Below are 25656 nucleotides of genomic sequence, written 5' to 3' on the forward strand. Positions count from 1 at the left end.
TCGAAAATTTTGTTTAGCTACCTTCTAAAATACAGATTCCTGCGCAACCTATTTATAATCTATATTTTGTGTGTACCTTGTAATATTACCTGTGTCCCGAAATATAAAATATTTAATTAAAACCTTTATAAGGAAAGAGGACAGTTAATGTTTTTTAAAAGAAGCTAACATGACCATTTATAAGTATATTCGAAAATAAAAGTTTTCCGAGGAATAGCCGATGACTGCAAGCTTCAAGAGTGGAACACACACACTACCACCCAAGGGGCTTCTCTTTGATATCCAACGGAAAAGAATGGTTAATATACCTACCTAGAGTGGAATACAGAAACATTTGTCATAACAAAAATTTCCTTAGCAGAAAACACTATGCAGAAACATTTTTTTTATAGTTTAGGTAAATTAGTTTGTAATTGTTAAACGATGACAAAAATATGACAACTGCACTTTATAAATGCAATAACTATAAATACATAATTAATATTTAATTATAATACTCTTATGTTTCCGTTATCAGTCATTATAGGTGATTCCACAGGCACCGCAAGATATTTTTTTTAACATGGTAACACTAGCGTCAAGTGTAATTCTGTATGGCATCTTCTTTGCATTTCGGCGGGCTGGCGTATGAAAAGTAAAATAATATTCTGCAAGTACATGCCAAACGAATTAACACCATATAGAGATAATATCATCCTATAGAGATAAATTGTTAAACGAATTTGAGTGTATGGACTGTTTTATAGACACGCGAATTTATTTTGACAGCAGCTGTCAGTGGTAAATGGTAATACAGAAGGGGGCGTGTTCATAACAAAAGTAGTATATGGTTAAGGATTCCTTAACTCTAAAGTCAGTATAGTCTATGGTTAAGTCATCCTTTTCGGCAACTTATCCCTAAGACCGAAATATTGGATTCTGCATTCCGCTCCTAAACTCCTGCGGTGGTTGAGCTTAGTAGAGAGATAGACACAACGCATCGCTGAAAGTATATTATTCCTTAACAAGATAACACTTATAATAAGATGACTTCATTCAATTAAAGTACATATTATAACATTTTTTTAATGTTCTTATATACATATTAATTATTTAAAATGAAAAATGTTTTAATTTGCAACTTTTTGCTCAAATGACTCTAACCTAGTGTCTGCCAAACTGTGTGCCGCGAGTGGTTTTTTTTTTTTTTTTTAATTATTAATAACCATGTCCTTGCTTTTTCGTACAAGGTGGTTGTTAGTAATTTTTAACAATCACAAACGCCCAGGCTTTGAGAAAAACACATAAATATTGTGTGTCCTGACCGGGAATCGAACCCAGGAACTCTCGGGTGGAAGGCCAGCGCCTTACCCACTGCACCACGAGAGCCGCCTGCCGCGAGGGGTTCCAGGTGTGTCGCAAAAGAAAAAGTCAGTGATTCTATCCGTATTTGCCATCACTCGATTATCAGAATATGTACGAGTGGGTCATCAATCCTTTCGCGAGATATCACAGCACACGTGTGGCATTAGCAGTGGAAGTAAATGTAGTAAACTTGAAAAACGATCCTATACACAAAGCCTTATTTTCTGAGCTAGAATTGTCAGCATTTTAGATTCAGACTTGGAGACAATAATATCTTCGATTAGCTACTACAGTCATTAAATCTATGTTATTGTGTTTCAACGTCTCGGCGTTCATGGAAATGAAACAAAAAAAACGGAAACGATTGTAGATAGTTGAAGAGGAGTTACGTGTTTGTTTATCTAGCTTAGAGCCGCACAATGCTTTCTCAAAATCAATTTTACCATTTACACCAGACCCGGGGAAACTTTTTGGATGAAGAGTCACATTAGAAAATATATAAAATGAACGGCGGGCCGTTCTAAAAATATTATTTTTAGACATACATTATTTATTATCATGAAAAAAAAGTTTCAACATAAATAAATAAATGATTCTCAATAAGCCAACAATTTAATGAGAAGAATGAAACTGTTTTACATTTTTCAACATTTTTGTGGTGTTAATTTTTCAGTTGAGATTCTTAAAACCGCTTGTAAATTTTCATCGGTGAGTTTTTATTGATATTCATAATTGAAAATTTTTATTTACATAATATGTAGGTTCATCCAAAAATAACGAATTTTCGTTGTATTATTTGCATATTTCTTCTGGACGGTGCAATTCATATATATATAGATATATATATATTCAAATATTACTTGGCCGGCCGTAGTTTGCGCAGGCCTGGTTTACATTACATTAATGAAATTATTATCAAATAAAAAAAAATATTTAATTGTTTGGTTAGGTTTGGTTATGTACCTACTAAGATTTTGTTTTTTTAATAATACTAATTAAATAGATATACCAGATTTATTTTTGGGGGATTTTTATAATTTAGTGTGCCATGAAACAAATTCCGCCGTCAAGCAAAAAGGTTTGACAGACACTGCTTTAACTCTTAAGCGAAATAGGTATTTTAGTAAAACAAAAAATCTGTGAGTTATTGAAAAAACAACATATTATTATTATACGTGACCAGGTGACTCAAATTAATAATAATCTCATAAAATAGGTGTATTTATGTACTACATACGACAATAAGAAAAACATGTTGTACTATGTAATTATTATTGAATTTAAAAAGAGAATTAATACATTGAAAGGTAAGTATCGTTTTTCCTTCATTCTACTATGTTGATAAAGACATAATTACTTACATAAGAACGATGTTGAAAAATAAGTTGTATCGTACATTTTCCTGTGAACAACATAAAAATATTTCTGAAGAACGTTTTAATAATATGGGCGTGAATCATTTTTTGATATCAGATGAACTTAATTAAATCTAAAAAACCGGTCACGCTCCAATGACTGCCATCTCGATCGCAATCTCCAGTTTTGTAGAAGAAACTAATTATTGAAAAACAGCTGGTGGTTAATATGACATATCATTTGAATATGTCAGGCTAATTTTATTATTTTAATGCTATTAGGTTTTTTAAGTGTGTAACAGATTTTATTTGTATTTTATCAAGCGACAGATCGCACGATTAATATTGTAATAAATTACGCTATTAATTTTCTCTTCTATAACAGTGGCTCTCCAACTTTACTTTGTTCATGAACCCGTTTCGTTTCGTTTCGTTTCGACCTTTATCGAACGTAATCTAAGGATTTCCTGAAATTTCACGTCATGTTTTAAGGATCCCTCCAATTAAAAAACACACTGATTATTACTGGGTAATTACTAATACAATACTTGACAAGTCATGGGGACGAGTTTATTTATACAAATATTGACGACTTCTTTTTCTGCTAGTTAACGAAATATTGATAGGAGTCAAATAACAGTGAATAATTTCATGACTTGAGCACGAATATTTCTCAAATATGTCAGTCGTTTGATTTCACCTTAACTAACTGTTCGACTATGATTACAAGTCTTAAGCTGGATGCATTTTTTTAAATATATTTACAGTACCTACTGTTGCCAAACCTTCTCTCTTCATATTAATAAAAATAAAAAAGCCTTTTTATTTCTTACAGACAAAAGTAAATGACAGTTAATTGACTATATCTAATGAATATATATATATAACCTATGAATATATCTATTATGTATATATATATATATATATATATATATATATATATATATATCTATGATTGTATTATCTACTTATTTTCTAGTTTATATAATATTAATTATTACTATTTTTTATATTTTTGTTGTAATTAGTTTGTTTGGTTTGTAAGAACCCCTCTTCGGGTGAAAGCCTCCTCCAAAGAGTCCTACTGGGCTCTGTTTTTGGTTATTTGTAGCCAATTTGGGCTCTCTTCATATTATATTCATAAAAATCGACATATGGAGTGAGGCCAGTGATATTATTATGTACGAACGCTATTATTTAAGTGTATAAATAAACCCATACGTTTAAAACAAATATGTACTCTTTTAATCAGTAATGTCCCTAAACAAAGTTCCTTAATCAGACTTAAAAAGCCGCCCCTTTCATTTTTAGTTCAAATTCTCCGCAAAATTGTTAGGTACCTACTTACATTATTATTTATTTTCGACTGCCTTAAACAAACAAAAGCGTAATTTTTTTTATACTTTATGCACACACCATCTACTGAGAATTAAAGCATTTTCTCAGGGCTCGAAATGGACCGGAACGCACCGGAACGCCGTTCCTGTTCGTTAAATCGGTAAAATTATCGCTCCGTCTAGTGGAAAAAATAATTTGACCGTCTGAGCTAGATAGGCCATATAATAGAAAATCCAACACACTTATTTTTATGAAATACACATACAATATTATGATAACTGTGTAAATATATTCAGAAAACTGTCGAGCGCTCCGGTTCGTAAACTTTTCCATTTTGAGCGCTGTATTTTCTACTATACGTACTCTTAAACAGTGCTAGTTTTAGCTACGTGAAGGTCTGTGGCACTGGTTTTGAGGCAACTTTGTGAAAATTGTATCTGTGCAATAAGCCGATAAATATACTTTTAAAATATAATCATAGTTGTGCTGTCAGGGTTCTATATATTTTGATTATTTTTTAAACTTAGAAGTCGATACGTACTTTATAATGAAGCGACTGCATCGTTTGCTTCATAGAAAATCGCCACTGCTCATTACAAAATTTATAATATTTGTAATCGTTCTTTCATTCCCCACTTTTTTATAATTTGCCACCCATATGCAATGCATGATCTACTTACCCCCACGGGACGTCACTGCTTTTAGCCATAAACAAATTATAATGCAATAAAACAGACATAGAAATTATTTTTTTTTTCAAAATTTATAAAGCAGTAACATTACCTATATTTCAATTTCACCCCCAGAGACCAACAAAAAAACCATATTTTAAAAATGGAACATAGCGTAAAATTTTCATTTTGTATCGTTAGTAAATAATTAGTTTAAAAATCTGTTATGACACCTTCTCGAGAGGTGGCCCAAGACCAAGCTATAGAGCCAATGATAATTTAATAATATATCGCTTTATTATACAACGTAAAAATAATCCTGATGTAGTAAGTAATTTGTTCAAGTTATCACCATTTATTATTATATATTATACTTAATCACATATCGTTTTAATTAATTTAACTAGTATTTAAAAACAAGTTTATTATGTAATATCGTATTTGGGATAGCAGCTATTTGATGATACGTTGTCGACTGTTAGAGAACAGTAAAATATGATATTATAAATAAAATTAATTACAGATATCCGCCAAATATTGTAAAAATTTAATTGATCTGCAATAATTATTAAAAATTAGCTCTACCTACATTCTACGCCAGTGGTTCTCATGTGCGGCCACAAAAGGATTTTTCTACGGCCACCAACATCATTTTCAATACGTATTGTATTTAATTAACTGGGCTAACGTTAAATATACGTTAATGGAAATGAGTCATGACCAAGTACTTAAAAACTATTTAATAATACCACGGATGAAAAATTTTGGTCGAAGTTATACGTTCACCAAGAATCAAGTCAATTAAAAGAATTGGTAACAGTTTCTTTATTAATATTGTCGATTTTTCCTACTACTGTATACTGTGAAAGAACATTTGGTCTATAGACTTCATAAAAAACAAATATCGTAAATATGTAAACTTAGAAGCAGCCATGCGGCTCGCATTGGAAAAAGGAGTATTGAGGAATTTCCATTTGCACTATTTTTAAATAAATAGATATGTACTTAAATATTCAAATGTTTTTTATTAAATGGACTAATCTATAAATAAATTAATTCTATAAATAAAATAATTTCATTCAAATTCATTCAATTGAATAAGGGCATTTGATATCTTTCATATATTCCCCAAATGGGTTCACTTTAATATTGAGAGTTTATTATGTGAGAGATTATACAGTTTTAATGACGCCTTTTGAAGATAAAAAAATGTATATTACAAATACAAATATTACAAAATATCAGTTACTAGTTTCACAGTGTTTCTGTTATGTGTATTTTTCAAATACAGTCGAACTTGGTTATTACGAGGAAGATGGGACCGACCTTAGACTATATATACATCTAGACGCCACCCATTGCATTGCTAAATGAAGCTGCGTGCCATGCGTTTGGTTTGTGGGCGAGCGAACGCATTTGTATACACATGTTTGAGACCATAGACCATTTCGCTAGTGCTCGCACTAGACGCTCAGAATTAAAATATAATTTTCTATTTTTTTTACGTTATATAGTATTTTTAAGCGGTCAAAATGCAACCATTACGTAAAGATATCCATAATTTAAGTTACTCGTATTTTAAAGAAATACTAGGTCACTTAATATTAAAACATATAATAATAAACAAATAAATTATCACGAACATGTATCAACTTACCTATGAAACGTAATACCATCGTCTTGCTTATCAGTACGGCTACCATATTTTAATACAACAAACATAACCATCTTTTCTACTTAATTAACTAAAAATATTTACAACTGACTTTATTTTTAACACAAAAAATATCAATTTTAGCAACACGGTTATCGACGCTTAGTTCAGCAATAAAGTAAGATTTGGCGGCGACACCGTAGCAAATCATCTCCCATATCTGTAAGCCTTTTATCTCACTCTAGCGCGTGTTGAGATTATAAGGGTGCTGAATACTTTCTCACTGGCACTTATGCATCATTTTTGTTCAGGCCTTGGGACCGACTGAATTTGCTCGTTATAAGCGTTACTCGTTATATCACAGAATAGATATTTTTAAATGAGCGGTCACATAACACAAAAAGTCGCAATTCAAACAAAAATACACAGTTAGAATTTTTCCCCGAAACAAGCATGTCATCCAGAAACTACAAAAGAAGTTGTATAAATTATAATGAACGCTGGTAGGTACCTACTGACTTCTACCTAATCACAAACCTTGGATTTTTTACATGGAATTTATTACCATACCATATTATGCGTGTATACTTTTTCAATATTGTCGGCGAAAACACCAATTAGGTAGGTAAGTACTTAGACACTTAACTAGTATCATAAATGCCCGGTCGGATTTTATTGCTTAGGGTCGAAATGTTTTTAAACAATTGACACATTAACAGTTTTAAGAAAATTTTAGCTTGATATACTTAACCGATAAGTAGCCTGTTATAAAAGTGAATAAATGTATGGAGAAAATCATAAACTAAAATGTCAACGAATGTTTCCTCGTTACATCCGAGAGCTCGCTATATCCGTGATCGTAATAACCGAGTGCGACTGTAATCTGTATAATAAAATATAATTAAAGCACCTGATTCAAACCTCTGGGAGCATACGACTCAGAGCCACTAAATGAGAACCGCTGCTCAATAACATTGTAACATTTACGAGAAAGATTGTCGAAAAGGCGCATATAGAAGATAAAAAGAGATTTATCCTAAACACGATTTAGTATGAGATAACAAATGGAAAAAAGGGGTTATATGTGGAATATTAACATAATAAAAAGAAATTGGTGTCAGCCCAAATTACCCTTATATTATTTATGGATTGTAATGTGACAACTTTACAACATAATATATATTTCAGTCAGTGGCGTAAGTACATACATTTACAATTAATTGGGGGCCACTCTACTTATAAGACGATAAGAATCCAAATCTATTTAAGGTGGGACGTGCGCCGCGTAAGTCAAAATAGAGCTTTTATGCTATTTTCAAAGCATGATCCCGGACATTCCTTAAACGTTGTAGATAATCTATTTACATAATTTTGAAGCCGTATTATCCTTTATATTTATTTTAAACATTTGATGACTGCATAAAGTATTTTTATTACATAAAATAGTATTCTTTTAAACCTCTCGCTCTAATGTTTTAGAATATAGTCATACTTCAGTACGGCCATGTGAAGTGGTGTTAAGATTTTTTATATTTATTAATTTTTAAAAGCATTTATATAACCATTAGTAAAATTTATGTCGAAATTATTTTAGTGAAATATTTACAATAACAATAATAAATATAAAGGATAATAAGGCTTCAAAATTATATAAATAGATTATCTATAACGTTTAAGGAATATTGATGGTTATGCTCTGAAAATAGCATAAAATCTCCATTTTGACGTACGCTGAGTATATGGGCCGTTAACCATAGCTATTTTTTAGATATAAATATATACTGTTATATTAATTTTATCCATGTCGCATAATATAAGATATTATAATTCTATCAAAGTAAATATTAGTGTCTTTTTAATGTGGGCTTAGAACCACTTATAAATTCTTGATCGACTTTTTTTCGACCTTTGGAACTCGTTTAATAATTATTATGTTCATTAAAAATCTTATAAAATAATTATTATACGGATTGTTCAATTTATTATATAACACATTCATTTATTTACCCGCATTTATAAAAATTTTTATCGTCCTTAACCAGTTCTTTGGAATTCACTCAAATTTATAAATGTGCATATATGAGGTTTTGAAATATCATTAAGATAATTTAAAAATAAGCTAATTTAAAAAATATCATAATCACGTTTTTCTTCCATAATCACTAACTTTGTATATTTTAAGAATCATATTTATTAACATAAATGTCGTATTTTTTAAAATAAATAAATAGCGATATAAATTTATTTGAATAGTTGGCGTCAAGCGTTATCGAAATTTTATGTTTGACGATTTAAAAAAAAGATGATAGTCACCCCCATTGATGAAATTTTAAAAACACGAATCATAAATAATTTATTTTTAAATGCTGCTTTATAATTTTAGAACCCGACATTATTGTCTACGCCTCTGACATCGATAGTGAAGGACGCACGTTAATTTAAGCAAACGCATGGTATAAGCAATTTTATTGTAATGTATTATATTATGTATTATAACAATATTTCCATCACGGTTTCATTTTTGATGAAATATTTCATAACCCTACTAAATTGTATTGGTTACGTACCTACTTACTATACTGAACACAAACCAAATATTTCAGACTATGGACAGATTAATGTATACCAGAGCTAAAAATGGAACCGGGACCCGGTACCCCCAGATATTTTGGAATGAGATTTTAATTTAAAAAGATAGAGAACGTGAAGTTATATATAATCATAGATCACCTGATCATTAACATATTCAACAATAAATTGTAAATGAGTTACAAACGACAGGCAATTAAAACGGAGTTTTAAGTTGTCAGTTTTCATTATTGAATGTTATGATGGTTCTAGTCATGGCTCCCACAAGGGGGCTGACAGGGCTCTAGCCTGGGGGCCCGGCGTGGCGGATCGACCAGCCAAGTGAGATAAACACACATCACAAAATTGCACTAATAGTAAAAATTGTCGCCTGCGGTCTATTTCACTTTAAACATACTAACATTTCAAAGAATGTAATGTGCGAATTTTCGATTGTTTGTTTATCGATATTCGACAACTCCGCAATTCAAATGGGCGTATTACCTAAAAGTACAAAAAAAATCGCTATAAAATACCCTAAATTTTACCTTGAACACTAATTGTATTACACAACTGTAGATTGTCACAGTGACTTTGACCTTAGCGATAGGTAGGGGGGCCCGCCGAAGATTCTAGACTAGGGGCCCGCTTCAAGATGTGGGGGCCATGGTTCTAGTACATCAGCTCACATGGCGTGAGAACAATCTGTTTTGGCCTTACACTCCTCACCCGTGTGTCATATCTGTACGGATTCAATCGCCCTGGCCGACCCTCATACAATATTTTTTCTTATAGATCGCTTGTTAGGTTATAATTACACATTATCGTACGTCTAGCATTTTGATTTTACATATAGCTTACAATATACGTATGTCGTTAAAAAATACAACATTGTTCAATAGAGAAATCTGCTCAATATTCCCCATATAAAAGCTGGAATATTTTACATACTATAGAATTTTCTACATTATACTTTAGTAATCAAATGAACGTTAAATACTTTTTTCAAGGACTTACCAAATTTATTTTTTGATAGTATTACATTTATGTAGGTACCGATTACGGAATGGGACAACTGGACTCCAGGACAATTGGACACCGCACTGTCGTAGATACGTAAATAGAACGTATACGATGAATTTTAATCAGTTTCTATCTACTACTTAGTAGTTTTAATTCATTTTACTCTTAACATAATGTTTTTTTTATTGCGGATTGAGAAGTACCATGCCTAAGGCTTTATATAAAAATAAAAAAACTCTTTTTTCGTTGAAACTTAAACATATGCACGATTAAATCATTATTTACGTGTGCATACTTCAATTCTCACCAACTATCAAATCAACTATCAGTGTTTTTAAAAGTACGTATAAGTACCTAACATCTATTTATTTTTTAATTGCGTGGCGTCCAGTTGTCCCGGCGCCAAATCGTCCTAGACCCACTTATTAGTTGCAAAGTTAGAAGAAAAAGGGCTTGTCTCCATTTTTAAATTCACAGTAGCCACTCCCTGTATTGTTTAAATTAAAACAAATAAACTGCATGGCTTCAAACCGGAATGAACCGAAAACAAGAAAAACTGTTAATCAGAAAATATCGGTTTTTCCAGTTCGGTACATGTTCAAACACGCGCGTTAACATGATCTTATTCCCCACTTTCAGTTGTTGTCGACGTTAGCCACTGACGGAAACAACAATTCTATAAGCATAATACATTATATGTATATGAAATAAATATACTGTTGTTTTTTATTTGATTTAATGTGTGTAATATAATATAATTTGATATAATAACACATATTATGTATGTTAAATTCAAGGCGCAAAGAAATCATTCACGATCGTGTTACGCTTCTCGACATAATTCTCATAGTTTATAATATATCATTTTTTAAATTAATGTATGGCTACAGCCCTGCGATACAACATACCCATTGGTTTCGGAGCGTGGCACCGGGCTATTATACAAGTACCATAAAATATTTTAAATTATGGTATAAAATAAATTTCTAATACAAATAAAAACATTTTATCAAAAATCAATCACTCGGAGCCGTACCGAAAACCGGAAAAACTTATTGTTTTTGTAATTTACTTGAAAAAGAAAACATGTCAATGAATATATTATTATTGTTACTAATAGAACAATAAACAGAACATTAAATGGACGTATGTTGGATTTATATTACAAATTATATTTCTTTCGGCACGCTTCATTTGCACAATCTGCGCATCGCCTAGCCACGATCTTTTTAGACCATGCCTCAACGAGAATGGGACGATTTGGCACCGCGAACTGGCCTCCGCCGATTGGCCTCCGGTAATTGGCCGCTGGTACAATCGGACACCAACCAGAAAAATTGCGCAAATATGTATGTTTGTATTTTTTTTTTCGGGATTTCGGCCTTCGGGATTCCGGCCATTCGGGATTTCAGCGTTCGGGATTTCGGTATTCGGGATTTCGGCTTTCGGGATTTCAGCCTTCGGGATTTCGTCCGGCACCCAGTACCTAAGTAGTTTATCAATCAAACTACTGAAACATTTATACTTAGCAGATAACTTACTTAATATTTTGTTTGTAATTTCATACTATCTTAAAATACGCATTTATGCATAATAATATACAATATGTTTAAGCTTTATTATAATATTATGTCGATAAAACGCTGAAATATAATGTTATTTTCATTCTAATATCTAACATTATTTTTAATATTTGTTGTAAATATAAATAAGTACCCATGTATAGACAATAAATTAATTGATTATGCACATCTTTAAGTTTTAGCGACGGAAGAATTATTTTCTTTTAATAAACATCATAAGGCATAATAATTATTCTCAATCTATATTAAAAATGTGTCAAGCGCGAAATGTATAAGGTACAACTACTGAGAAGATAGAAGCATATTAAACTGACTTGCTTATTTACTCCAACAAATCGTAACGTACGTCTATTCCTTTGCGCATTTAATTCAACTGTGCGGCGTCCAATCCTCCCGGAGGCCAATTGGGTCGGCGTCGAATTGGGTCGGCGTCCAATTGGGCCAGCGGCCGATTGTACCAGCGGCCAATTACCGGAGGCCAATCGGCGGAGGCCAGTTCGCGGTGCCAAATCGTCCTAGATCCTGCCTCAACTGAGGTATAGCCTTAAGTTTCTCAGTATACTAATATAGGTACCTAAAACCTCCTCAAACTATATACTTAGAGTATGTCTTCTATAAGCTGGCGTTCACGTCACGTCGTTCGCGGACTAAAAGCATTGTGCCATCGCGTTCGACTGTTGCAAGTTTTCAATGGGAGGGAACGAGAGGGAATGCAGTGTAAGGATGCTGAAGCGGAGGGAAACCGCACGCCAGCTTATAGAAGACAGACTCTAATTATTTTTATCTGCATATATTAATATGTAGGTTATGGAGAGAATTCATTTTGCTTTTGACGTACTCAATTACTGACTACACTGTTTGTAGTAGGTATGTTACAATGACGATAACTCCAAAATGGACTTGGTCAATTTTACCTGACAAGATAAGTTTTGAGATGAATCACGATAAATTTATCTGACTATCTAGTCATTCTTAATAATATACATCTATAGTGAATTCAGTCATTAATCGATGGCATTTATTCTTTATAAAATTGCCTAGTCATACGATAGCATGAGACTTATAAAAAAATGTTGATAAATTAACAATAAACAATACGACCTAATCCGTTCAAGGAATCAATTATTATGCCATACTGACTTAATACAATGCAATTAGTATGGGTACATATTTTTTGCATTTCGATTATTATTTCTTACCATATAATAGGTTGTAATTATTTTCCTATTAACAGAGATTGATTCAAACTTCTCTCGCCATGAGCAGTTCTCTATTAATATAATCTTGCTTATACGCCACAAGGAATTAATAACTATTCTTTATAAGTTGTAAGTCACCTTAAAAATAAAGAAATACCTACATATCGTGGTTAAATAATGAGAAACTACAAACAATAATAATCATCATATCGACTGTAGTGAGGAAGAAGGACGTGATCCACACAAATCAAATTTTACATGAGACACAAAAATATTATTCTTATGGTTTTCGGTCGATTTAAAATACAAAATATACATAACCAGTGCATGATAATTAATAATTTGGTTTTTATATTCCTAATCTGATATTAATTATTGAATTTATTAAAGATAAACCAACGAAAACTATGGTAAATTCGTTTTTCCCACTTTACTTTCTTCTTTTTTTTTAAATCGCCATGTAAATTATACATTATATCGGCATTTGAAGCTTTCCTTTGGATACAGCGTTTATTTAGTCGGATACCACGTTATTATCCAATAAAACTTATTTTGAAAAAAACGGATGGTTACGTCCTTTTTCCTTTCTAGAGTCGATATGAATATACCTACATATATCTCATGGCATTTTCGCATATTTCTCGTTCATCCAGACTGTTTAAATTCAGCAGAAATATACAAATATGGAGACTACACGTTTTATTAAATTTCCATATATTATACATGTAGAAAACATATTGTATTTACTTTCCGAGAAAATCAAAAGAAAATTTTTCAATTTCAATTGTTTATAGTAATAATAATTACCTCTTACAATACATATGTCTTATCTTCATAACTTTAAGTATATAATTATACCTATACCTGGTGTTACCTGTACCGTGGTGTATAGTATATTTTAAAGAATAATATATAAGATAAAAAAGACAATTAACATTTTTTTTCATGTCAATCGTGGACATTGTATTTTTCCTCAGTCCAATATTTGATTGGCGTAATTGAATTTGCATGAAATATAATATTTTGCCCGGCTTAAAACCAATAAAGGTGGGAATTGTTTCAATTAAAATATACCTACGTGTATAATTGCTTCATTCTGATCATTAGTCAATCAAGATAATAGTAGTAATTGAACTGGCGTTTACGTGGTAGAACTTTATTAAAATGGTTGCCGTAAAACGTCAGTAGATATAAAAGATATAAATTCAACTTCTATCATACATATTTTAATAGAACTTTGAAATAATAATATCAAAGTTATTTTAATACAATGCGTGTTTCATTAGTGTAGTAAATTATATTAACAAAAAATTACGTTTGCGTTTATATTATAGTATAAAATTGTATCATGAATTAACAGTATCAAATATTATTTTTATTTGTTTGTCTTAGGTAGTATTAATTTCGTTTAATAATTAAATGGTAGCAATATTGGTGTCATGAACCATGTTTAAATAGCCTGGAAAAGGCTTACTAGACATTTCGCATACATACGGTTTATGTTATTAAATCATTGGAAAATTCTATGAGAACGTTTTGGCGACACCATGACAAGTGGGCGATTGTCATTTTGGCGCCGGTAAATTAAATTCGCCATGAAACATACATACCTACGCTACAATTTATTATAAATCATTGTTTTACTAATGAGCACCACATGCTATGGATAAAAATGGTCCTCGTAAACGAAGCTGCTCATACTCATGTGGTTTACTCATACAATTTCTATTCAACAGATAAAATACAGATGCATATGGTTTAAATATTAATTTTACGTAAATTGCAATAATGATCATTTTTGCAAATCTGTAGTCATATCTTTATAGTATTGTTGACTTAGTCTTATAACTTGGTTTCAGCTGCCCGCTGCAACATATTATAATGTTTTTGTATGTAATTAAATAATGAAATATAATATACGGTGCTCGTTGCAATATCGGTGATTAATGCAATTTTTCAGTCTCTGGCCAATTCTTCTAATATGTCCACTTTAATATGGAAATTACACGAGTATATGCTCTGGTATATGAAAAACAATATAATGAAACCATGAAACTCTGATTTTATGATTTTAAGGAACTGACAAAAAATATAAATAAAGGTAAAACGTAAATTGATATTTAAAAAATACGTTATTTTTTAATTAAAAATCATACAAAATAATTTTGAGCATATTATTATGTCAATGTGTTTTTCGAGAATGTTACTTTTCTTTTGAAACGACTATGTTTTTCTTTGCTGAGGCATTAAACAGCAAACTTATACATTCGTTCTAATGGATATAAGTTTTGTACTATTCCATTGTGTTAGTGTGTTTGATAAATATTGTTTTAAGAAAATGTATTCAGTTGAAAATGACCCTCTGAGGCGGACGAAACCGGTCCTAATCTCTTGATTAAAAGTGGAATAAGTACTACAAAAAATTGCGTTTTATTAAATAAAAACAACAATAGTGTTAGTGTGTATTTGCCTTTTGGTGACTGAACCAGTGCCTGAAAATGCCGAAAGGCGAAACCCGGGTTGCAAAAAACGACTCAAATGGAATAGTACAAAACTTAATTCCATTAGAATTTTAATTCAAATTCCATCAAGTAGGTACCTTCGGTCGATAGTATTAATAGTATTCATTCGTGTTGTGTAACCTTAGTTGAATAAGAAATATAATGTACACATGCATCTGGAATGGAATTTAATGATGTCATGCATTGTATTCAATGTATTCAAATTAATTGGGTTGTTAATTAAAAAATGTAATTTTCAGACGTAAATTGTGAGAAATAAAAACGTAAAACCAGGAATTAAATGTACCTACTAAAATCAAACGACCCTTCATAAACTACATGCAAATAGCAGGAAAACGTGAATTCCAGACACCTAAAACATAGGGAAACTGTATGAGTTGTTTCTTATAATAAAATTGAGATAGATAATTGTTGAATTTACAACCGTAGCTAGTCACTTACTTATTGGTTGAAATTCATGTTGCTTAAATTCACTGTTGACCCTTGTAATGTGATAAAATATGTTCAAAAAATAATGAAGAATACGCATATTAAGTTTTAATTTTAACTGTTTATAATTATTTCAGTTAAAATGTCATGATAAATAAAATTAAAATAACTGGCTTCTGATGGTCTTATAATAAGGAGTTGACTGTAAGTCAGACGAATTTGAATATTACGTTTTATTTAAATAGTGTTATAAATGTTCAAAATTAACTATAAGGTGTGTAACAAACATTTATATGGTCCCCTATTTCGTGTGCAGGGTATAGAAAATGAGGGTAGTTGGATCTCTTTCCTTACCGTGGTGAGTGACAAAACGCATAGACCATAGATGTGAATGAAAACGTGAATTATTCCAGACACGTAAAATTTAGGGAACATCGTTTGATTTTTTTATAATAAAATTGGGATAGATGAATTTACATCCGTAGATTGTTAATCACTTCATATCAGTATAGTTTAATCACTCAATAGTTTGCCCATTAATAGATTTTAGGCTTTTCCTCTTATCTCTCTCGAAGTGCATTGGAAAAAAGGAGGAATGTCACAACTCGCAACGTATGTGGCCACACCAACCTTTACATTGGCCTCGCCTTTCTAGCTAAAGATCATAAATGTCCACATAATGCAACGGTACGTCCTTCTTTCTAGTTTCATGGGTACTGTTTAAATACCACAGGGCTCGTCAGAGAAACTAGCGGAATTCATTACTTAATTAAAAAATCGTCGGCAACCCTAGCACAAAATATATAAGTAGGTAACTACATATTTTAAAATATTAGAGATATTATTAAGTAATAATATTAAAAGTACCTATCCAAAAATATTTATGTTTAACGAAATAATCTTAATGCGTGATATTAATGCTCAGCACTAGGACAACTGGACGCCAGGACAAGTGGGCACCTCACTGTTGAATGAAATAACATTCATTAATTAAATAAATAGACGTTCATTACGATTTGATACAGAAAGTAGACGAGAAAACGGTGAAGTGTTCAGTGGAGGTTCAGTGAAACGCAGTGTTGCCATATTTTTCTATGCTGATTATAGTACAAAGGCATAAAAATTATAGTATTTCTGGAAAATATATAGTACAGGAACATTTTTCGTCTTGAATCCTTTTAAATTATAGTATTTTGGTATATTTGGCGTAAAATTATAGTATTTTACATTTTTCGCGGAATCAAAATTATAGTATTGTACTATAATTATAGTACGGTTGGCATCACTGGTGAAACGGCAAATAATTTTCAACTATAGATGCGACGAAATTTCAGACTGGCTGGCAATCGGAGAGCGAAAGTCGAGCTGTGAACACGTCAATTTGTTTTGTGATGGCGACGGGGAGTTATTCCTTAAATCGTGTAAAGATGACTAAAAAACGTTACCCATTTACTTGAAAAAGAAAACATGTAAATGAATATATTATTATTAATAGAACAATAAACATAACATTAAATGGACGCATGTTGACTTTTTATGACAAATTATGTTTTGTTCTGCACGCGTCATTTGCACAATCTTTGGCGTCGCGTAGTCACGATCGTTTTAGACCGTGCCCCAGCTGAAGTATAGCCTTAATAAGTTTATATCTACTACTTAGTAGTTTTAATTCATTTTGTTCTTAACATAATTACGGATTGAGAATTATTATGCCTGACACTTTATATAAAAATGAATAAACTCTCTTCTTCTTGTAACTTAAACATATACATAATTGAAAAATTATTAACGTCTGCATATTTAAATGCTCACCAAGTATTAAATTATATAGTAATATATAAGTATTAAATTAATATATATTTTGAAAAACATCTATAATTCACGTTGATGATTAATGTCTATTTATTTTAGACCCTAATTATTGTCACTCTGCCAATCCAAGGATTTTGAAAAGACGTCCATATTAACAGAGTCATAAATGTTGAGGTCAATATCAAAACTAGAAGACTATAGTACCTCGGCCACATTATGTGAAAATAAAAGTATATCATTCCTTATCTCGTTATCCAAAAATATCAATATGTAGCAGACATGGATACTGCATTTCGTGGCATAAGAACATCCGTGATTAGTACGAGTGCAACCCCACCGAACGTACCGAATACCGCAGATAACAAACTGAAGGTCGCCCTGATGGTGGTTGACCTCCGTTAAGGTATGGCGCAAAAAGGTGAACAACATAATTATAATGTTTGATTTCAAAAGCTAGAGGCTAGAGTACTTTTAATTTTATTAAATTACCAAACAAATCTTAAGAGTGAGGGATGACAAATCCAATAAACAAGATTTTGAACGGAGAACGGTTTATATTTTACAGATTGAGTCAGACAGCGTATAGTTTACAATAATGTTTTCTATAAATAATTAATAGTAATTTTTAATAATTTAAATCAACTGACAAAACGAGATCCAACTACGCTCATTTTCTATTCTCGGTACACATAATATGGGACCGGATAAAATGTTTGTTACACACCTTATAATTAATTTTCGACATTTATAACACTATATAAATAAAACGTAATACTAATATTTGTGTGAATTACCTACAGCTAGGGATTCCAATCCCGGGATCCCGAGCTATTTTCGATACCTATGAATCCCGGGATTGATAAACATAATCCCGAAACTTTCGGGATTGATTTTTTTATCAATTTTTATGGAAAATAAAATAAAAACGATAATATAACAGAAAAAATACTTTTAATAACAAATAACTACATTAGAAATAAACAGAGTTTGAATGAAGTTTGATTTATACCCATGTGTAAGTTGCCGATTCATTTTATTTTTTCACATAAATTAATAAAAATGAGAAAGATTGGAAAAAACAATGCTTCGCACTATTAACATAGTAATTCCACCATGATCTCATACGTTTTACGGCAGTTTCATATTTTGCTGACTAATTAGATTTATGAAGCGGAAAAGCACCATGATTTGCTTTACTATTTTAAATCTCGCTAACCCATTCATTAATTCTTTACTATTAGAAACAGCAATCTCATATTAAATTCATATTATTATTTATATTACAATATTATTTACTCCATTAAACTTATGTATTTCCAAGATTGAACGTATACAATATTAACAATAAATGATCCCGGGATTGTCAAATTGTAATCCCGAAATCCCAGGATCAGAATTTTGGCTCGGGATTGGATTCCCTACCTACAGCCAACTCCTTATTATAAGATCGTCAGAAGCCAGTTATATTTTATTTTATTTATCATGACATTTTACTTAATTAATTATTAGGACCCATTTTTTCGTATTAAGAACGCACGCTCAACTAAGATAAAAATTATAATAAAAATTTACAAATACCTAGTAAGTTAAAACTTAATATGCGTAGTCTTCATTATTTTATAAACATATTTTATCACAATACAAGGGTCAACAGTAAATTTAAACAACATGAATTTCAACCAATAATTAAGTACATACCTACCTACATACTTAGCGTCAGATTATCAAGGTAAATAAGGTTTATGCTAATTATCTGACTCAAATACTGAACGACTTTTCTTAAAAGCTCTGTCCGACTTCTGGAGCATTCCACAATTAATGAAAAATGTATAATAATAAACTGTAGGCTTTAAATGATTTGCATATTTTTCTTCTAAAGCTCAAATTCCCGGCCTTCTTCTTCGGCAGATTCTCAGGCTAACCGTCTGGCCCGACCTTCGGTCAAGATCGCCTTCGATCGTGAAGAGTCATCACTTATTGTCAGGAAACGCACTAAAAACAACTATAAAATAAAATTCTACTCGTCGATCTGGTCGATCTGGTCGATCTGCCACGCAGGGCCCCCAGGCTAGGGCCCTATTAGCCCCCCTCTTGTGGGGGCTATGCCTATGACATTATAAACAGACACGTTACTGCTCAGCCATCGTGGGGGTTATAATCAAACTAACCATTATCATTATTTCAATAGTTTGGGTTGACCAAATGAAAAGAGCTACAACACTTACAAAAACTGTATAATATTTCATATACCTCTAATTAACATTTTTTCATTTATTATAAATGACCAAAAACCAGAGCGTTGGAGCGGAGATCGGAGCAGGAGCACGGAACAGTGGAGCAATGGGGGTTTACCCAGAGCAGGAGCAGAGCTGTTGCACCGAAAATTTGTATTGCTCCACTGCTCCGAATGTTTATTTATTATTAAATTTTCGTCGTAAAATCCAATGAAAATATTATTTGACACTTTTATATTTATATTTGTATTTATATTTACATTTATATATTTTGACACTTTGGAATTATTTGAAATACGGCCAAGTAATAAATAACCTCACTTTTTTGATAGAAAAGGCAGATAATGAAAGATAATTTGCTGCCGGTAATTTTGTTTAATAGAATTAATAATGAAAAGGACAAATAATAAACCTTATTTCAAAACTAATTATTTTTTAACATTTGTATACATAATAATATACAATAGTTACCTATTAAAACTTTTTACCCCGAGCGGAACAGACCATGGAGCGGAGCTGGAGCAAGTATTAGGTCCCGGAGCGGAGCAACACAAAAAATGGTCCGCTCCAACCCTCTGCCAAAACCACATATTATTATTGCACCGCTCAGCAAAAATCAAATTTTAAGTATGCGACCTACCTATTTGAGACATAAAAATTAAAATAAATTGATTTTAGTACATATTTATTATTAAAATTTTATACAGATCGATGGCTTCAATCCTGTTTCTATGATTTAATATATTATATGGGTAGGTATTATATATTTTTTTAATATAAAATAGCTGTATTCACTTCAACAAAATTATAATTTATAATATATTTACGACTGTCATTAATTTATTGGCTATGTGTATACTTGTTTAATATATTCTAATATTGTATAGTATCTAATTAAACACAGTTCTTTATCGCAATTCATTACTAAACAAGATATAACAAGTCATTATGGTTTACCCCTGTTGTATTTTTTGCGGTCGAAACCTTTTTTTCTATACTCATTCAAACCGATCAATTGCTTTCGCATTCGTTTTCAAAATCTGTCAAATAAAACTGCGACTTTTCAAGATTAGGCCAAATCTATAAAGGCATTTCGGAAAAATGCCTGCAATAAATAACTGTATTTAGTCCCGAAGCATTCGTATCTCTGGGCGCCTTAATTAAAGATGAATTTACGATATTATTTTTCATTCATTTAATTTTTTTTTGTTTGCAACACTATTTATGATCGTTTTCCTTTATTAGAGAAGCAAAATCGAACACGAATTTTAAATTAGGCTGTCAAATTGGATTATTTTATTGTACGTATTGCAGGTAATATACAATTCCAATTATTCATAAACAAGAATACCTAAGCAGTAATGTTATTTAATTGTATAATTTTATTTTAGACATTAAATTGTTATAAATATAAAGGTTTTTGACAAATATATTAACACACAATCTATTATTTTAATTCAGTTCTTCCAATAACAGATATCTATAATAAATTGTAATGCACCACAATGCATGAGGAACTGCACGGTTGTCAAAATTCAAACCCCAGTAAGAGACTTGAGAAAAAACGTAATGAAAGCCAAAACCATTTCTTTTATTAATCCCATCGTTATAATTATCATAAAAAATACAGGGCTCTAAATGGACCGGAGCAAACCGGAGCGCAGCTTCAGTTCATAAAATGTTATAGCAAATGATTTAACAAATTTATTTTTATAAAATCTACATAAGATCAAGTGAATGTTTTTGGAAAATTATCGAGCGCTCAAGTTCGTAAATTTTTCCATTTCGAGCGCTGCATAAATAGTAATTAATATGTATAATATAGAATTTAAAAATTCCCATCAATATAACAAATAAAAAAATGATTTTCTCAACGTTTGCAATGTTGTATGGCCTTTACCAATTATTAATACGATATCCAATACACAAGAATTAATGGATTCCCAAATTGAAAATATAGTATTTATAGCCATATTTGATTCGTAGCCGCAATGTAAATAAAAAAAACATTGAATTAAAATAAATTGCAGGTACAATTAGTAATATTTAATTCATGAAAAATTTCCAAATAACTGGGTACCTACTTACCGTGGGAAAATATGCCATCTTAAAATCATGATTTAAATATAATATTTGAATTAAGCATTTATTGCACTTGTCAAACAAGAAGTGTTCATGTTTTTTATCAATTTATATTTTTAGTAGTGCTTATAACTAAATGAAACAGATCTCCTTTAAATCCACAATACAACAAAAATATCATAATCTAATATACAAGAATTCTACAATCCGAAATTAAAACCTAGTAACTAACTATTGCTCTTTTACTTGTTTTCGAAATTGTTTTTGTTGGATACTATGTAATGAATTTGCCAAGCAAGGAATAGTTGTTAGGTTTTTAAACGATTTAAATACAGGTAAGTATGTGTATTTGGAGATTGGTTATTTAAAAATACAATAAAACGCATTTTTGAAAAAATTACCGTTGCTATGTTTTAAATTTTTGGACAGCAGTGTACCTGCTCAATTTTTATCACAGTGATGAAGAATTAATTAATTATTTAAATCACTGTTACAATATAAAAATAGTTCTGAGCTGACCATTTTTTTCATAACAAATGAGGATCCACAACAGATCGTATAAATTGTACTTACACTATGAATAGGACTTTTTATCTTTAAATTTGTAATGGTTCGAGTTTACAGCCAATAGAACACCACTAGATGATATTGTATCGATTCCAAGTAAACATAGCAACGGTAACATAACATTAAAATAATATTTATTATAATTATATTAAACTTTTCTTTGCGGTCAATTATTGTACGCGGCGGCCAATTTTGCGATATCGCGCAGAAAATATTTTGTGCGTATTTTCTCATGTAATAAATGAATAATAAATAAAGTAGGTTGGCTATCATTCTTCAAGAAACTACCTATCCATTTTCACCACTCTCCCCTTACCCTAGGTTAATAAAACCTTGCCCCAAATAGGGGAGCTTCACCCAATCTGGCACCCATGCATAATTTATTTACAACGGTAGGTACTCAATTTATTAGGTACTTACCACCAGCTTCCAAATGTGATGTCGGCGATGAGCAGAAGAATGCAGACGGTCGCCGGAAGCCTCGCAGGACTCTCCATGGTTGTACTGGTTTCCAAGACTTCACTTGGCCAACAAGTGACGGGCGTTTTTTTCTCAACGCTATGCCCAACGTGCACGCGCGGGCTATTAAGGCATACCTATGTCCATAACAATGCCCAGATATTTGTAGCGTTTTTTGTCACTCTCTTTGTAATATTTGACAGTATATTTTTTGTTATTTTTCGATTGTTTGAATTAACACTGAAACCGCACAAAAGATTTTTTCAATTATTTAAACAATAAGAAATAATAGGAAATTTTAAATAATAATTTACTCTATGACACAATAAAAACCTAGTCAAACCAACTTTGACATTTAACTATAAAATATGTATAAACACCAGTGTTTATTGTATATTTTCACTAATCTAGAATTAATCTAATAAATACGTTTTTTTACAATATTCTAAATCTAAACTAGAAGAAGGTTTTTATTATTTAAACTTTCGCGCCTTTTTTATTAAGTTTTAATTAAGATAAATAAAATACTAGAAAAAGTAATTGCACAATCTCGTCGAAACAATAAAAAAATAAGTTAACAAATTTAGAGCGAGTGAGCTATATGTACCTGATGGTTTAAGATATTCCCGTGGCAATCATAATCAATAAATATAATATTATTGTGGGGATTTAATCCACATAATTTAAATTATCTGTACCTGTATTGCCAGTTTAAATGAATATTTTCAACCAATACACAACAAACAAGTACTTATACGTTTATTTACACAATTTAATGATAACAATGAAATTAAAACTGCGTATGTAAATAATATAGATACACACAATATTCCAAAAGTATTATGTGTTCTAAAACAATGTAATATTATCAACTCCTGTTAAAATATTGAAAATAAAAGTCGTTTAGTTTAAAAATATCTATACTTAGCGCAATCAAATAAAACTAATACCTAAATTGAATATAATAGTAAAAGTAAATTAGAATTAAAGTGTTTTATGTTGTTATAACTAATACAATATCCTCTTTAATAGGAATTGACATTTACGTGATTAAAGGGTATTTTTTTTACAAAACTACAAAAATCTAAAATACTTATTTATTTATATATTTGCATGTAATTATCATAAATACTCGAATTCACACATACTAGGTATTTTTTAATAATATTTTTTTAAATCCGTATTATTCAAGGTTTTTTCCGAAATTTGTTTATTACTTTTAGGATGTGCGTTTTAGTTGATATCCAATATACCTAATCGAGAGATAATACGTGTAGGTATTTTATCTAATAATAATGACATTTTAATAATTATATATGTACCTATAATAAAACGTATGTGATATTTATAAACAAATTAAGAGTTTTCCGTAACGCATTTTATTTATTTTGGCGCGAAAAATCATTGCATATATTATGATGTTATAAAATATCTAGGTATATAATTAAGATTGAATCGAAATTCAATCAAAATAACCGAACGTGTAAACAAACAAACTATTGTAACGTAATTATTTTTTTCACAAAAAACACCATAAAAATAAAATCACATAAAGTACACAACACAAAATATCATAAATAATTAATAAAAAATATATAAAAAAACTAACAATAACAGTTTTATTATTGTTCAATATCACCACTTTAAATGTTTTAGTAACTTTTTAAAAACATTTTTTAATGTAAAGGTTTTTTTTGCTATCTCGATTTATTATTAATAATAAAGAGATGCCCAGCTGATAGTTGATGAAATTTTATAGCAAAAAGTACGCGTCGGGATTTTTTTTTGAAAATCGAACGTTTCGAATCGAGTTTGTTGAAAAGGCGAACCGCCAGCCAAGACCGCCTTGCCAGTTCGAAATTCAAAACGAGACTGAAATGTTGTTTTATTTCGAACAAGCAAACGAAATACTCCCGCGCTGTGCTCCTATTGGACGAGAGAGGGCGCGTACAAGAAGTGGTGGCTGCATTATTTATTTTTTTAATATAAAATCCGTGTTAAACTATTTTTTAGCATTGACTCATTTCTGAAAAGATGGATTCATTAAATTACCTGCCGATGTTCGCAAATGCAATAAATCAGCGCACTGTCATCGGACAAGATAAAAAAGGACGAACAGACATTTAGCTTTATGGTCATCTATTAGTAGAATTGGCGACTGTTAATAATTCACAGGGGTTCCAAACGAGGATTAAATATAATAATAACACAATATGCGACGTAACGCTGTTGATGCCTCTGGTTCGGACAGGAACACTGTGATGTGTTAACATTAACAGTATGCCTTCAGGTTTCCATTCACTACGTATTTTTTTTATAAATGTACCAAATTATAAATAAGATCCGAAAGTTTAGCCTCCCCAAACAAAAAAGAGTCGTAGCGAGCCAAGGCGATACAATAGGTGTGATATACCACAATGTCGGTGACAACAACCACATGCAATAGGTACACTACCCATTCCTGTGCATGTAAAGAAATGCTCACTACAAAAATATTGTGTACAGACCAAAAATATCTGCACGTCATCAATATTATCCTTACGTGACGGACTACAAAAAAAACATTTGAAAATTTTTGTATCAGAACATTTTAAATGTATAAAAACAGTTTTTGTCTAACTTTACAAAAGTTTGCAAACAACATCCATTTGTTCATACGCAGGTTTATATTGGCCAGGACTCTGGACTAGGCAGTAAGCTAGCCGTTCCATACCGACGACTGCGACATACGACAGCGACAGAGGACACTACGTTTGTCGCCTGTCGCAGTCGCATGTCACGGTCGGTAACAGTAACTGCTAGTTTTAGAAATGCGT

At 31.1% G+C, this 25656-nt stretch overlaps 1 protein-coding gene across 1 annotated transcript in view; it reads right to left on the reverse strand.

The window, feature by feature from the left end:
- The window catches only part of LOC147075092 (protein Wnt-4-like), a 211214-nt gene extending 188289 nt beyond the window's left edge, over positions 1–22925 (reverse strand). The window contains exon 1 of the mRNA XM_085943160.1: positions 22802–22925. Within this exon, the coding sequence (XP_085799286.1) occupies positions 22802–22878 (77 nt within the window). The 5' untranslated portion in view covers positions 22879–22925. The remainder of the gene's footprint in view (positions 1–22801) is intronic.
- Positions 22926–25656: the final 2731 nt, after the last annotated feature.

Source organism: Rhyacophila brunnea, unplaced genomic scaffold, assembly GCF_057557595.1.
Source record: "Rhyacophila brunnea isolate RB1 unplaced genomic scaffold, BYU_Rbru_1.0 scaffold_15, whole genome shotgun sequence".
Lineage (NCBI taxonomy): Eukaryota > Metazoa > Arthropoda > Insecta > Trichoptera > Rhyacophilidae > Rhyacophila > Rhyacophila brunnea.